Here is a 15,625-nt window from a genome sequence, read left to right on the forward strand (position 1 = left end):
GAAGCAGACAGTGTGGGGACTGGCATGCTGGGAGTGGGTGTTGGGATTCAAGAGATTCCTCCATCAGTGTGGTCCAGGATACCTGACTCTCATTGTGTTTTCTTTGGACTGACTCACCTTAAGCAATAATCTTGTTTTGGAGCTTTTCCATTTTAGGAAGATGGAAGAGCTGTAACAGATACTGTCCACATTCCAGAGGCCTGGAAGCAGACAAGTGGGACCATGTATGTGAAAGTGTAATCTGCAGGATGGGACAGAGATTCCACACTCCTTCCCCAGCTGAGGGCATGGTGTCTGACATGGGACACTCAGTAACGATTTGTGAAAGAATTAACCCATGACACAGGAAGAAATCAAGCGTGCGTGCACACACACACACACACACACACCTATGTACATGCATAGCCCCCCATTGGAGCTCCATGAGTACATTGTCTGTGCCACCTCTGGGTCCCTGGGGCTATACAGAATGCCCTGAAAATAGTCAGTACTCAGTAAATGATCTGTGATGCCTATTATGGTGCCTTTCCTTTTAGTCTGGGTTTCTGTGGGATAGACTCTCTAAGGGGCAGATGAAGGGATTGATAAGAGCTGACCTTTTTAGTTCAGAGCCCTGATTATATCATCTACATGGTGGGAGGCAGGAGTCAAGGGTTGAAAGGTCAAATGTTGAAAGGCTGCAGCTGGGAAGGCCGCTCTCCCTGTGACTCAGCAGCTGCTCCTTAATACTCAGGCACCTCAGGAATGGGGAGGTGCAGACTGAAGGGGGGAAACAGGAACCATCGTAGAGTTGCTTTGTTTCCTGGGGGACAGCTTTCCCAGTGCATTGAGCCAGAAAGTGGGTCATTCCCCACCCAGTGTACTGGGGTTGGGTAAAGAGTCCTGTCTATCATGTAAAGAAGCCAAGTTGGTTCAGCCAGTTAGTTATGGGCCTTTGTGTAAACAGCATGTCGTGTGAGTGATGTGGTCACATTAGCCACTGTGACCAATACAGCTGTTGGTCTTATGGATAGGAGCAGGAGAGAATCACAAGGTTGATGTGGGTGACCAGGGAGTCCAGCTTGGATGGATGCCGACAGTAACTTACAAAAGAATGGAATGTTCAAGATGCAGCACAATCCCAACCCAGGTGAGGTGACCTCATCTGGTCTAGGGTTGTGCTGGGTGCAAGGAAACAATGTGTGTGTGTGTTGGGGGTGGGGGGAGAAACAGTGGCAGTGAGTGGAGAGAACAAAGGCAGAAAGATCAAAAGAGTTCTACTAAATCTAAGTGTGGCTGTAATTGTAAATCTTGTAATTGAATACATGCAAAAGGAAGCTGCAAATCACACCAAGACCTGTGAAGAGAAACAGAGTGGAAAGGATGAGACAGATCATGGCTGTGACTGAGCCGTGGGATTGCTACCCTTTCCCTGTGAAGGGGACTTGATGGTCACAATGAGGGTGACATTTATATGTTGACTGTGGAAATGTTTGCATTATTTGCTGTCTCTGTTCAGTCTGTTGTACAGAATAGCATAAACTGGTATTATGACAGCATAAACCACAGAAATTTGTTTCTTGCAATTCTGGAGGTTGGTAAATTCAAGATCAAGGCACTAGCAGATTTAGTGTCTGGTGAAAACTCACTTCCTGGTTCATGGATGGCCATTTTGCTGTGTCCCCACATGGTGGAAGGGACACGGGAGCTCTCTGGGGTCTCTTTTATAGGGTGTTAATTTCATTCATAAGAGCTCCACCCTCATGACCTAGCCACCTCCCAGAGACCCCCCCCCCCCACCCCCCGCCAATACCATCACATGGGGGAATAAGGTTTCAATCTGTGATTTTTTTTTTCTTTTTTTTTTCGGCAGCACCACTGGGCTTGTGGGATCCTAGATCCCTGACCAGGGATCAAACCAATGCTCCCTGCAAGTGGAATCTCAGAGTCCTAACCACTGGAAATGCCAGGGAATTCTTCAACCTATGAATTTTGGGGGAAAACCTACATTCAATCCATAACAACCATTTTACTAAATCTGTATATAATTTAGTATAGTTTCTTGTTAGCAAACAATTCATTTATCTAAAATTTCAGTTAAAAAAAATTAAGGCATTGTCTGAAAAAGAAATGACTGAGCCTGGGGGGACCCAGCTGGTTATTATTCATAGTCATGGAAAGAGATGCTTTACACATGGCATCCTAACCAGGGGCCCTCAATCTTTCCTAAACAGTAGAAGGTGAGAAAACTGATGTGTGCAAAGATTTCAACTTGCCTAGATCTATCCCACTTCTCAGTAAGATTGGAGGGGCCTCACAGACACATACTCATTCAATAGGAGCCTGAGAGAGCAGAATTAGAATGAGATGGTGCCAAAGCTGACTAAGCTTTCTTATTAAGACCTTAATATTAAAATGTTTCAAAGTCTAAATGAAAAGAATAGGATATTTTACTGTCAATAGGGAAGTTGAGGTTCACATTGTCTTAATATTTTGACCCTGCTACGTTTAATCAGGGTTTTAGCACTCACAGTTATTCCAAAACTATTGATTTTTTAAAATGTTAGCCTGAAAAACAGACAAAAGACTATATATGATATCAGTCTAATGATTTATCTTAAGAATCTGTGAACTGTGGAATCATGATTGTTAGGACTGAGAGACACCTGCTCACCTTTCTGAAATGAGTTGCTGAAAAGGTATTCTGAGATTCAGAAAGGGTAAGGGATACAATGTTGACCTTTTGGAGACAGGAAACCTTTGATGAACTATAGGACACCAAGACAGTTCATTTAAAAGATGGTTTCAAAGCGTTACCCAGGGCTGGTTTTGTGTGTGCATTACTGAAGCCCTCCGGTTGTCTTTTTACGTAAACTCAGTGAAATAATGGTTTTCGCAGTTGTTCATGCATCTGCAACTCTCGTGTGGCACCTTGGTTTCTGAGCTTTGTAAATGCTTTTCACTCTGTTTTGTGGACAAAATTAAACTTTCCATACTATTCAACAGCATGGAACTTTCCTGAGGTGGGCATTAAGGAGAAAAGAGACAGGAAAAGGTCACCAATACCATCTCCATGTAATCAAGGCAGTGCAAATAGCTAAATAAAATTGTTGCTAATGACATTTACTTCATTCTATAATATGCCTCCCTGCTCTGGTCTCAGAATAAGTTTGAGTTAAGGATCAGCTGTTCATTAAACATATAGATTATTAATCTTTGTGGCAGGTAATAGGGCATGCATTTTTCAGGGCAGCTTTATGTTAGGGCTGTGTTTGGGCTTATGTGTTTTCTTTTACTCCCTATGTCTCTGTCTCTCTGTGTCTCTCTATGTATATACATGCAGTCATATTTATGTATATGTATATATGCGTGTGTACATGCATGCATATCTGTACATGTATAGTGTACCTGCTTTTGTAAGATAACAGTTAATGAAGGATAGCTTAAAACTTAGAAAACATAGTTTCAAACTTTGATTTATACCCTTATTTTGACTATCTACCAAGGTGTAGCATATGACTAGGGAACCAGTATGTACTCTTTTAAGTGAAAAACCCTAAAAATCAACTGTAATTCTATGAATTTCTCTTTTTTTTTTCTTTGGTTCTGGATGTGGAATTAATGAAATTGTCTAACTATATATGTGGAAGTTAACACTTCTAAATTGCTGAACTTAAGCTAATTAGAAACTTATACCAATAAGAATGTGTCACAAACAAAATTGTATCTTCATGTGTTGAACACATCATTATTTAGATACATAATAAATAGCATCAGTAAGGATACCGAAAATAATGTGCCATCCTGGTCTTCAAGTCTAGCAGAGGTATTGAATGAGGTTATTGAAAGCATGTGACCACCTCATGGACCTGGTGGTAATCAGAGGCTGGACCTGGGTAATCAGAGGCTCTTCACCCCCCACCCCCCAGCCATGGAATGTATGCCCCAGACTTGAGAGAGCAATGTGTTGTTGAGACCATTGGGACCCTGTACATGACTGACCCCAGTTAAGGCCACTATATAAGCTTTTAAGATTCTGGTGGGTAGGTGTGGAGAGATACTCATTTTGCAACCACCCAAGACAAGCCTCTTAAGGAAGGTCTTAGTTGCCTGGTGGCATGTGGATCCATGTGGACCAGCGATCAGGCCCACTGGCAGGCAGATTCCTCACCACCGGACCACTGTGGAAGTTCTAAGAAGACTTTCTTGACAAGAGGAGTTGCTTATCTCCTTCTCTGTGTCCCCATGGTTTTTTGTATTTTTCTGTTATTGGATTTTTCACAACCAATTTAATAGCTCACATCTGATTTCCATACTTGTCTGTGGGATAAAATGGCATCAAACTGTCTCCCAGTTCTTATCATCAAACCTAGAAAACAGTAGGTGCTTGCTGTTGTTCAGTTGCTCAGTCGTGTCCGACTTTTTGTGATCCCATGGACTACAGCACACCAGGCTTCCCTGTGCATCGCCATCTCTCAGAGCTTGCTCAAACTCATGTCCACTGAGTTGGTGATGCCACCCAACCATCTCATCCTCTGTCGTCCCCTTCTCCTCCTGCCTTAAATCTTTCCCAGCATCAGGGTCTTTTCTAATGAGTTGGCTCTTTGCATCAGGTGGCCAAAGTATTGGAGCTTCAGTTTCAGCATCAGTCCTTCCAGTGAATATTCAGGACTCATTTCCTTTAGGATGGACTGGTTGGATCTCCTTGCTGTCCAAGGGACTCTCAAGAGTCTTCTCCAACTTGAGTGGGTTTTCATGTCCTCCTCCAGGGGATCTTCCCAACCTGAGAATTGAACCCAGGTCTTCCAAATTGCTGGCTGATTCTTTACCATCTGAGCCACCAGGGAAGCCCCAGTAGGTGCTTAATAACCTGTTTATTAAACAGATACACAAATGACTGACTGGCTGGCTGGATGAGTGAAAGATAATGCACAGTTTGGGGATGAGAGTCAAGAATTCCTTGGTTATCAAGTAACACTTCATAAAACCTTAATGGTTTCATTTTTCTGTTCCAGATTACTTGCTGCGTATAATAGTCTCACGGATAAACACCTGGCTGGATATTTTAACAATACAAGGATAAGGCGGCATCTCTTAAGATCAGGGCTGGTAAGATTTGGTTTTGTTTCTACCTGCCCTTTTGTTTCATTAAGTCCAATATTTCCCTATCTTTTCTAGTTTCCTCTTTGAGCTTAACAATGACAACTTTTCCCTTCCCTCATTTTAGAACAATTACTTCCTTTCCAAAGCTCTGATTTATCTATTTGAGTCTGTGTTTCAAAAGATAAGAGGTCAGGATGGCTGCTAAGGCAACTTTTAAATTATTAAGGAAAATCCCTGTAAGTTTCCAACAACATATTTCATTTGTTTATTCATTTATTCAGCACATATTTATTGAACATATTGTATAAACCAGGAACTATTAGGTAGTTAGGATAGAGAAGTCTTTACTGTCTTCAGGAAAAAAATATTGTTTTTAATAATCACAGGATATGATGTGGAAGACCTGAGCAGTTTAAAATTTTCCTCTAAATTTTTAAAAACTCTTTCATTTCATGTGACAGTTTATTGATACATCAGTATCTTTCATTAGCTCCAAAACTATTATTTCCAGAAAATTTCCACTTCTCTAAATGTCTATAATTTGAAAACCTTTAAAAAATACTATAGTTTTCCATTCAAAGTAAGGGGTGTGGTTATAGAAAGTGTAACTAACGATTTTAGCTGTTTACTTTCTTAAAACACAGTGAGTTTCCTTAACTCTTGTTGCCATGGTGTTGAAAGGATATGCATCCCATTTCTAATTGTTGTTTATGTGCTTGGCACTCTGTCTGGGTAGATTTCAGAGAGTTTGCTTCTTGTCTCCTGGGGCTTTGTTATCAGATAGACCTGGCTGAAACCTGGCTCTGCCATTTACAAGACAAAATCTTCAGCAAAACACTTAAGTTTCTCAGCTCCAAAGTGTTCAGTTGAAGAAAGATAATGAAGATAATGATACCCAGCACTCAGATTTGTGACAATCAATCAGAGATGTAGAAGAAATGGTTGTTGTAATTACTGTGGTTACTATTAACACTGCTTCTTTGGATAACAGTCCATGAGCTTCCTATGAAATGGGAAAGACTTTGTATTTCTTATCAACATCATTAACAAGCACTTATTGAATATCAATTATATACATGGAAACTCAAACAGCAAAGACATAGCCCTTTCTCTAGAGCAGTCATGCAAATACAGTCCCTGAATCGGGAGTGTTCAGCAGCATCTGGGAACTGGTTAGAGCACCACTCCAGATCTGCTTCCCTGATGGCTCAGATGGTAAGGGATCCACCTGCTAATGCAGCGTATGCAGGTCTGATCAGGGAAGATCCCCTGGAGAGGGAAATGGCAACCCACTTCAGTATTCTTGCCTGGGAAATCCCATGGACAGAGGATGCTAGTGGGCCACAGTCCATGGGGTCACAAAGGGTCAGACACAACTTAGCAACAAAACAACAACACCCCAGATCTGTTAAGTCAGAAATTGGAGGAGGGCCCATCAGTCTTTCTCAGCTTGTCTTCCCCATGATTCTTCATCTCAAGTTTAAGAACTGCCCTATAGGAGTTTCCAGTCTAATGGGGGAGAAATAACAATGTTAATTGCTGAGGGAGGGGCAGTACAGGAAGTTCTCAACAATTTTTCCTGATTGGATAAACAGGACATGGTATCCCATGGACAACACATTTCAAGGTCTATAACTGATTTATTCACAATTCCAAGCACACTTTCTATAACCACACCCCTTTCTTCCATTAAAAAATACATTCATGAAAAAGATGATCAATAACCAATCACTTGTAGCACAATTCTAGTTGATCTCAATACTCCAATATGTTGCAACAACAGTGCTAAAAACCTAGTTATCAGTTAAGAAATATGTGGACTTGAATTAGATGTGAAGAGAAGAGCAGTGTTTAAATAAGGGAAAAGGAAGATGAACATTCTAGGAAGTTAAGATCCTCAGTTTAGGGAAGATATTAAAAATAGAACAAATACACCCATAGGACATAGGAAGGAATAAAAGAAAAGAAAAGCAAGTAAATAAAAATCAGAAACTATCGCTCCTGGAACTTGCAATGATGTCTCTTGAAACCCGCCTGGAATACTTTGTATCTGTAGTACTGTATAATCTGAAAATATCTGAATCATAGCAAATTGCATTACATTCTGGGCTAGAGAGTAGAAGAAGAAAAGCAGTGTGACAACAAAGTAATGAAACCGATTATTTTAAAAACAAATTGATGAGATCCTTTGTAGCTTACATGTCTTGCCCTTCAAAGCATTTCCTGTGAGATCATCAGCCTGTGATCACTGCTCCTATTCGTTGTTTCAAGGTAGCACCCCACCCCTTCTTCCCCAATGTGTTCAAAAACAGACATGAAAAGAACACCTGGGTTCTATCAAGGGAAAATTGTTACGCTAATGAAAACCTTGTTTTAAACATCAAGTGCACCACCTGTATGTGTTTTCCCAATGAAGAGTTTATGAGACTGCCTTTTGCTTTTTTTCCCCTTATGAAACATTCATTAAAAGTGAAAGTTTATCAACCATAGTACCATACTCTGTAAGCTTTAAGGATGCTGCCTATTTCTCTTTCTGATTGACTGACTGTCCCTCTCTTTTTCTGCTTTATGTTTCTATGTGTGTTTTATTTATTCATGACAGATCACAAGAAATGGAAGAATACTTTCTGAAAAGGAATACAAACTAAATATCATGAAGAAGGATCACCAAAAATATATCCGGGAGTGCTTAGCCCAGGCTATTTTCCATAAGGTTCTTGATATGGAGGTACAAGTATTAACTATTTTCTTCACAACTGATACTGTCTAGTAAGAGAATTAATACTTCCTGTACCCAGAAGCACGGGGAAATTCTTCCTGTATTTTGTTAAAAATGAATGAAACAAGGTGACCTGAGAAATACTGTATATCTCTCTAGGTAGTGAGAGGAGGCAAGACACCAAAGTAAGCGTTCCTTCATTTCAGTTAGGGAAAAATATGGACATCATTGTATAATTTGTGATATTTAATTTAACAAATGTAGATTTTTAGTCCATAATGGCTACTTTAAAACATACCAGTCCTCACCATCTGTACCTCAATTTCTATTTGCTAAAAAAAAGTGACATCTGTTTAAATATCAGTAATTCCACTGCCATGAATTATTTCAGATTTGTTATTCTTTGAAGGCTCCAAAGCTCAGCCGTATGCTAAATTTCAAGGAACAGGCATTGGAACATCTGCTGTCCCTCCTACTTTAGGCTACATTGGTCAGCATAGATTCACAACCCAAGCATCAACAACTTTTTTCTCCAATCTGACATGGCATTTTTAGAAGGATATCTAGCTAACTTGATAAATCATTTTAGCCTTGCTCCATGGAACTTGTAGTTTCAAGCATCAACATCGTTTTAATGTCTGTGAAAAAGCATGTCACTTCTCTGCTTGACCAAGTAGCAGTAAATCAGAAAACTTGGCTCATGAAACCATCGACCTGTGGGTGCACTTTACAATTATGAATAACTGTAGAATCAAGAGTAAACCAGACTAAGTGTGCAGTGAAGTGAAGTGGCTCAGTCGTGTCCGACTCTTTGCGACCCCATGGACTGTAGCCCGCCAGGCTCCTCCATCCATGGGATTTTCCAGGCAAGAGTACTGGAGTGGGTGTAGTGTCACTGAAAATATTTGTTAGTATGCTGCTACTAAAGTGAGCAAGTGTTATGCTCACATCAGATGTATATGATTTGTTCATTTAGGAATTCTTTTTGTGATTTATGGGCTTCCCTGGTGGCTCAGGCAGTAAAGAATCTGCCTGCAATGTAGGAGACCAGAGTTCAAACCCTGGGTCAGGAAGATCCCCTGGCAAAAGGAATGGATACCCACTCCAGTATTCTTGCCTAGAGAATTACATGGACAGAGGAGCCTGGCAGGCTACAGTCCATGGGGTTGCACAGAGTCAGACATGACTGAGCAACTAACACTTTGTGACTTATATCATGTGCATGAATTATATAGAATCATTGTTTAAGGCTCTCAAATTTCACTTACTTGTAAAAGTATTAGTTGGAATTCTACAACTAATGTTGAAAAAATAGTACAGTGTAAAATTAGCCTATACATAATTTCAAACTTAATCAATAGGGACCAAGTTCTATATTAGTCTTGATCCTTGAACTTTGGTTTTCTAAAGTTTCACATAATGCACACATCATAACTATTAAATGTGCAATTATTAAAGTCTTTGTGTATTCTTAAAGTTTGAAATAAATAGTTCAGATAAATGTTAATGCATAATATATAATATAATTTTATATTACACACAATATATTGATATAATTTAAAATAAAATATTCAGTATTTCTAAATTGTCACCTTTGTCTCACATTTAGTTTATGCCAATACTGTTTACTAATGTTGTTTTAATATTCATATATTCATTCATGCAAGAAAAGTTAGTTGCAAGCTTACCATGTACCAGTATGGGGTTACGTGATATAGCTGCGAGATACAATTTTTAAAAAAATGCTGTAGAAAGTGATTACATGCTAGATGAGAGGAACAAAGAGACTGAGCCCAGAAAAGCAGGGAATGATGACTTGCCTCTCTGAGAGTAGGAAGAAGCTGAACAGAGGTCCTGCCAGCTGAACTGAACCTGGAAGACTGAATGCAGCTTGACATGAAAAGATCTAAGCAAAGCAGGTGTGAAGTTGCAGAGGTGTGAGGGGACATTGTGGGTGGAAAGGAAAGCTCACTGAGGCCAGACTGCACAGTGAGTTGGCTGAAAGAGTGGCAGCAAGTGACACTCTCTTGTAAGTTGGAGCCCTATTTCTTGAGGCCTTCAATTCTCAGCGAGGTTAGGTGTGTAGGTGATGAGGCGATGAAACATTTTTCAGCAGGGGAGTGAAATTAATGAGCAGAGCTGTTTTAGAAAGATGATGTTGCTAAAAATGTGGAAGATGGATTAATGAGCTGGAAAAGATTGGAGGTGGGAGGTCAATTAGGAAGCTGTTGCCAGAGGGTGTGGGCTCCCAGCAGTAGTGGAAGTGCTGGGGCGAAGCAGCTGTCCATGGGGATCTGGAAGAGGGGGAGAGAACAGAGAGACCGACTCTGCCTGGACCAGGAGAGGGAGGGAGGCATCTGGCTACTCTGAGTTTCTAGCGTGGTGGTGTGTGCATTGCAGGAAATCGGGAACAACACATGGACTAGATAAGAACCTCCAACTGGTGGGAAAACCTGATAGAGTGGTGACCTGGAGGCCAGCAGGGTCTCACAAGCTACAGAATGGTTCCGTAAGATGACTACTGAGGAGAATAGGAAATTCTGTTTGGCCTCAAGGGCAAAGACATTGGTAGCCTTGGTGAAAGTGGTTTCAGAGATGGTAGAAAGGAATGGGGCTTCCCGGGTGGCTCAGCAAGTGAAGAATCCTCTTGCAATGCAGGAGACACTGGCTTGATCCCTGGGTCTGGAAGATCTGGAGGAAGGCGTGGCAACCCACTCCAGTATTCTTGCCTGGAGACCCCCATGGACAGAGGAGGCTTATGGGCTACAGTCCACAGCGTTGCAAAGAGTCAGACACCACCGAAGCGACTGAGCACTCAGACAGGCACAGAGAGGCGTGAGGGTGGGAGAGGGGGACTGCAGTGAGGTGAGAATACACGGGAGGTGGGAAATGGTTGATAGTGAATCTAATGAAGTTTGGTGATAAGTGGGTGTGATAACAGGAAAGAAAGACAGAAGAAAGGCTTTGAGAAGAGGATTGATGATACTTATAGAGGGAATGATTGAGTCTACAGGGTCTTAAAGGCAGCAGGAGGGGATCAAGAAGAGTTAAAAAACAGTTTTTAAAAGCGACAGTATATCAAACACTCTCAAAGGTGTCTGAATGATTTCAAAATGAATTATAAGCAGATTATTTTTACATGAAATTTATTTTTAAGTTATATAACTAATATACTACCAAAACTTTGGAAAACATAAGAAAGCATTAAGAAAAGAACATAACTGTATATAATTTCTCCTCTCAGAGATAACTGCTGTTAACATAATCACATTTCCTTTTTGCCTTTTGTCTATTCATATATAGACATTAATAAACCCATATCATGGTGTGAGAGAAACATGATTTCTCCAAAAAAATAAAAAGACAAGCCAGAAAGTTAATGTCAGAAAGAAAGTGAAAGTCGCTCAGTCCTACTGACTCTTTGCAACCCCATGGACTATACAGTCCATGGAATTCTCCAGGCCAGAATACTGGAGTGGGTAGCCTTTCCCTTCTCCAGGGGATTGAACCCAAGCCTCCAGCATTGCAGGCAGATTCTTTACCAGCTGAGCCATCAGGGAAGCCCAAGACTAGGATTCAAATTACAGTTCCACCACTGACTAAATGTGTGACCTGGGGTAAGTTCATGGTCCTCTGCCTCAGTTCCTTCATTTGTAGAACTAGACTGCTTAGCAACTGGGATTGTTCAAGAAGAGATGATATTCACGAAGCACTCTCTCAGCACTGAGACAGGCACACGATGTGAGCTCAAGCAACAAAATCACATTTCCGTGCATTTCAGCATTCTACTTTTATCAGCGTTACATGCATTTTCCATTTTTAAAACCAAATCTTTCAGAACCTTATTTAAAAAATTACATTCTGCCCCGTTTATGTGGATGTGCCCCAAACTTAAACCATTCTCTTTAAAGTTTATAATGCTTCTGAATTTTTGCTTTGAAGGAAAAAGAAAACTTTCAGACAGCATCTTTGTGCATAAAACATTTTTTTTTATTATTTAGATTTTCCCCTAGGTTTAAAAGTGAAATTTATGGGTTATCAAGTAGAAGCATTTTTAACTGCCTAATGTATGTTAGGAATTGGCTTTCCAAAGAGTTGTACCAATTTATATTCCCACTTGCACACTTATGCACATGATTCTTCTCCATCTCAGTGACAAGAGGGGTAATTGAGAATACCGTTAGCTAGTGGGGTTATTTTCCTCTCAAAAATTCTTTACTATAATTGATATGATGCTTTCCTTCACTTTTTCGTCTTTGCTTAGCGTTACCATCAGCTTGAAATTAAAAAGAAACTGGAGACCTTAGCTAGGAAGGAGCGAATTCAGAGATTTAAGGTAAGGAGTTCCATAACTATTTTACTTCATAATATTATTTCTTGATTTTGAAGGTCAGTGGTACTATTATTGAAGCTCTTTGGGATCACTTTATTTTGGGATAACTCATAACTGACATCAAATGGTTCCACCATACTTGAATCTTGGCCACTGTTATTCTGGAAGATCATGACAAAATAGGAGTTACTGTACAAGAGAAACTGTATAAGGCACAATTAATTCAAAGAAAAACTTGAAAATGTCCTCAAGTTTGAAATTTTGCTTTTGTATTTTCTTGATTGATTTTTCATAGAGGCCAAAAGATTTGTTTGTCGTAAGAAGGTAAAAATAGATGGTGATGTTCTCAATGTGATGGAAAATGGAGCATTTTAAGAATTATCCAATGGTACTTTTACATGTGAATGTGACCTTTGAAAATATATGGTAGGAAAGATCTATATTAGCAAACAAAAACGTAAGATTTAGAGGTTTTGTGAAGTCATTTAAAAATTTCTGTTTTCTACTTTTGCATTTGATATTTCTTCTTTGTAGTCAACTTAGGAGACGTATAAATTTAAATCAAGAGATGAGAGATTCAATTAGACATGTTTGAAAGGTTTCCGTTTAGGTTGGCAGTTTTACTCAATTTGTTGAGTCATTCAAACCCACATGTTGTTCTTCATTTTCAGTGTAGTACTACAAATGTGGGACTTAAGACACATTTCACAAACTGATGAATATTCGTGAAGCTTCTGTGGAATAACTTGCAGTAGGAAACAGTAATTTTCCCTCTTGCCTGATAGACTCAAATCTGTCTATTTTATCTTGGTCAAAACATACTCCTGTTATAAAAGTGATGTTGAATAACAGACAATAAGTCAGTTTCTCTGGATCAGAAAAGTTGGTGTGGAAAGATTTGTGGTTAAGTCAACTTTGCCAATACTGTCCTCTGTCAAGGAAGGATAGATTCTATAATTTATCTGCTCAAGTGTTGATGGAGAAAATGGTTACTGGAAATGGTTTCTGAAACAGTGTTGTATTCACTCTTGCCTGTATTGCCAGACACACTAACCAGGTACATAGGCATGTTGCAACATTGGCAGAAATTCCTGACAGACACTTCATTTCCTTCTTGTACGATTTTTATTCATCACAATTTTCACCTGTAGCTGCACTTGGCAACGGACTTATGTTTTAGGCCCCCCTTATGTCATATATAACCTTTTTGCTTATGGCATTGTTTAATTTTTTTAAGACAGAAATGTAATACTTTCTGGTAGTCTCTACTCATCAGAGTAGTGAGGAGCATTGTGCTTCTTTAGTGATCTGCTTCAAGCAAATTAATAAACATCATGCTAAAACTAAGGATACATTGCATCATCACCATGAGCACAGCTATTCCTTTAGGTAAAGCATACTCAATTTCTTGCCTTTCACCACCATACCCAACTCTCTAGTACAGATGTGGAAACATCTCATTATTAGGATGGTCCTCGGATGGAGTACTTTTGAAAAGAATGAGAAAGAACTTCTCTAGTCATATAACACTTCTTCTCGGGCAGATATTAATGTAACCTAGATGACTAATTATGCATTGATTTGCTAAATCACTTTCTTATTCTAGGGAGAGCACACAAGATGGACTATAGAAAATAACATACCCCTCCTGTCTCCCCGCCCCCCCCGTTGGCCCCAAGACTAACCGTGGCCATAGTGTTCTGGTTGATGAACGGCATTCCAGTCCAGTAACACTGGTGAGTCACATTAATCATGCTCACTTGCACCATGCCAATAGTTAATTCATGATTTCTTATAACTCTCAGAAAGAATGCTCTCTGGGTATGTGGTTGTATCATCCTTATAGTCTTATATCCATTCAACTCTGTGCCGACTGAATGTCCCACCTTCATTCAATGTCACCACTGTCAAATCCGTTTTGTTACTACTATATTAGTTTTCGTGAAGTGCAGATTATTTGTTACTTACATGCCCAAGTATCTTCACTGGCTCTGTGTCACCTATAGAGAAATCCAGACTCTTGCAACTGACATTTAAGACCCCAAACCACATGACATCAATTTAGCTGTCTTAGTATTTTTCCTCACCGTTACCCTTTAGCACCTTATGTGTGAGTGTGCAAAGTCAGTTCAGTTGTGTCTGACTCTTTGTGACCCTATGGACCGTAGTGCGTCACAATTGAACCGTTGGTTGTTCCATACATGTTCTATATTTTCTGACTTCTGGATTTTGTTCTTGCTGTTCTCTCTACTCTTACCTTATCTGTAGAGGTTTTTTATGTACACAAATTCAATATACTACAGAACACGAACCAGATACTACATCTGAGCTTCTTTTATCAGAAGTATATGTATATAGTCTAAAAGATAAATAATTAAATGCACAAAAATTCTATTTAAAGAAGTCACACACCCCTACATTTCATTCCAGTTCAATTCATTTACAACCTAGGGGTGGTATTTGCTGGAAGGAATAGGTGTAGCCTGAAACAATACAAATACAGGAAGAGATTTGCAAAATATTTGCTGGCAGTTGATGGTTTCAGCTTTCAACAAATAGCTTTGATGACATCTTTATTCTTGCTTTTTGTGGCCTAATATATTTCCTTGTTAGCATGAACATTTTTTGGGTTGCACAGTATTTATAGAGGTATTGCAGTGCTTTCACAGATTATTGAAGTAGGTTCATCACATATAGTGTTAAGCTTTGACATTTTCCAAACGTAAATATGTTTTGACATTTACCGATGAACAGCTCAAGTTATAAAAAGCAACTGTCTTTCCTTTGTTGTTACCGTATTTCCAGGCTTCATTTAAATGTATATGTACACAAATATTCTTTCATTGGGTAGCAGATTCACTAGAATCTCAAAAGTTTATCCTGGGTGAAACAAAAGAAATAATCAAGTTCCGTTTTCTATCTTCCCACCTGTTTTAGGGAGAAAAAGCCCTTGAAAGGCTTTCTTTTCAATTTTCCAGCTGAACAGCCTCAATAAGTAGTTTATGATACATCCAGGAGATCTTAATGTGGCAGGAGTGAGAAAGTAATTTAAAAATTACAGGAAACACTGACACCAGCACTTTAGCAGCCTTTCTATCTGGTGAGCCAGGATCCCTCACTTGATTGCCCCCTGCGGTGCTTCTGCCCTGGAAGGGATACCTATTGTGATCTTGGAATTGTACTTCACATTTTACAGAAATTCAAGTCCTTCTTTTTTGTTTTCCTAACTTGCTTACATATCCTCTAAACTTGAATCCTGACATCTAGGTGCCATTGGGATGAAGATAATCCTTTGGGGATACTGCCATCCATTTTTCTCTTTTAACTTTCTTGAGTGAATAAGGAAAGCATACAGGGAATATTTACTGCACTTGATCACTAATTGCACCTGGACTTTCAAAATAGCATGTAGCTTTTAGCTGCTCCATGCCATTAAAACTGTGGAGAGTCATTCAAGTAATTTTGTACATGCTTGGAAAATTCACCCCCAG

At 39.6% G+C, this 15,625-nt stretch overlaps 1 protein-coding gene across 1 annotated transcript in view; it reads left to right on the forward strand.

Annotated features, from left to right (window-relative positions):
• Nucleotides 1-15,625, forward strand: part of ERICH3 (glutamate rich 3) — a 117,846-nt gene that overhangs the window by 25,109 nt on the left and 77,112 nt on the right. The window contains 5 exon segments of the mRNA XM_043878246.1: nt 4,995-5,088; nt 7,685-7,810; nt 12,066-12,137; nt 13,741-13,794; nt 13,796-13,870. Of these exon segments, the coding sequence (XP_043734181.1) occupies nt 4,995-5,088; nt 7,685-7,810; nt 12,066-12,137; nt 13,741-13,794; nt 13,796-13,870 (421 nt within the window).

This window comes from Cervus elaphus, chromosome 20 (assembly GCF_910594005.1).
Source record: "Cervus elaphus chromosome 20, mCerEla1.1, whole genome shotgun sequence".
NCBI lineage: Eukaryota > Metazoa > Chordata > Mammalia > Artiodactyla > Cervidae > Cervus > Cervus elaphus.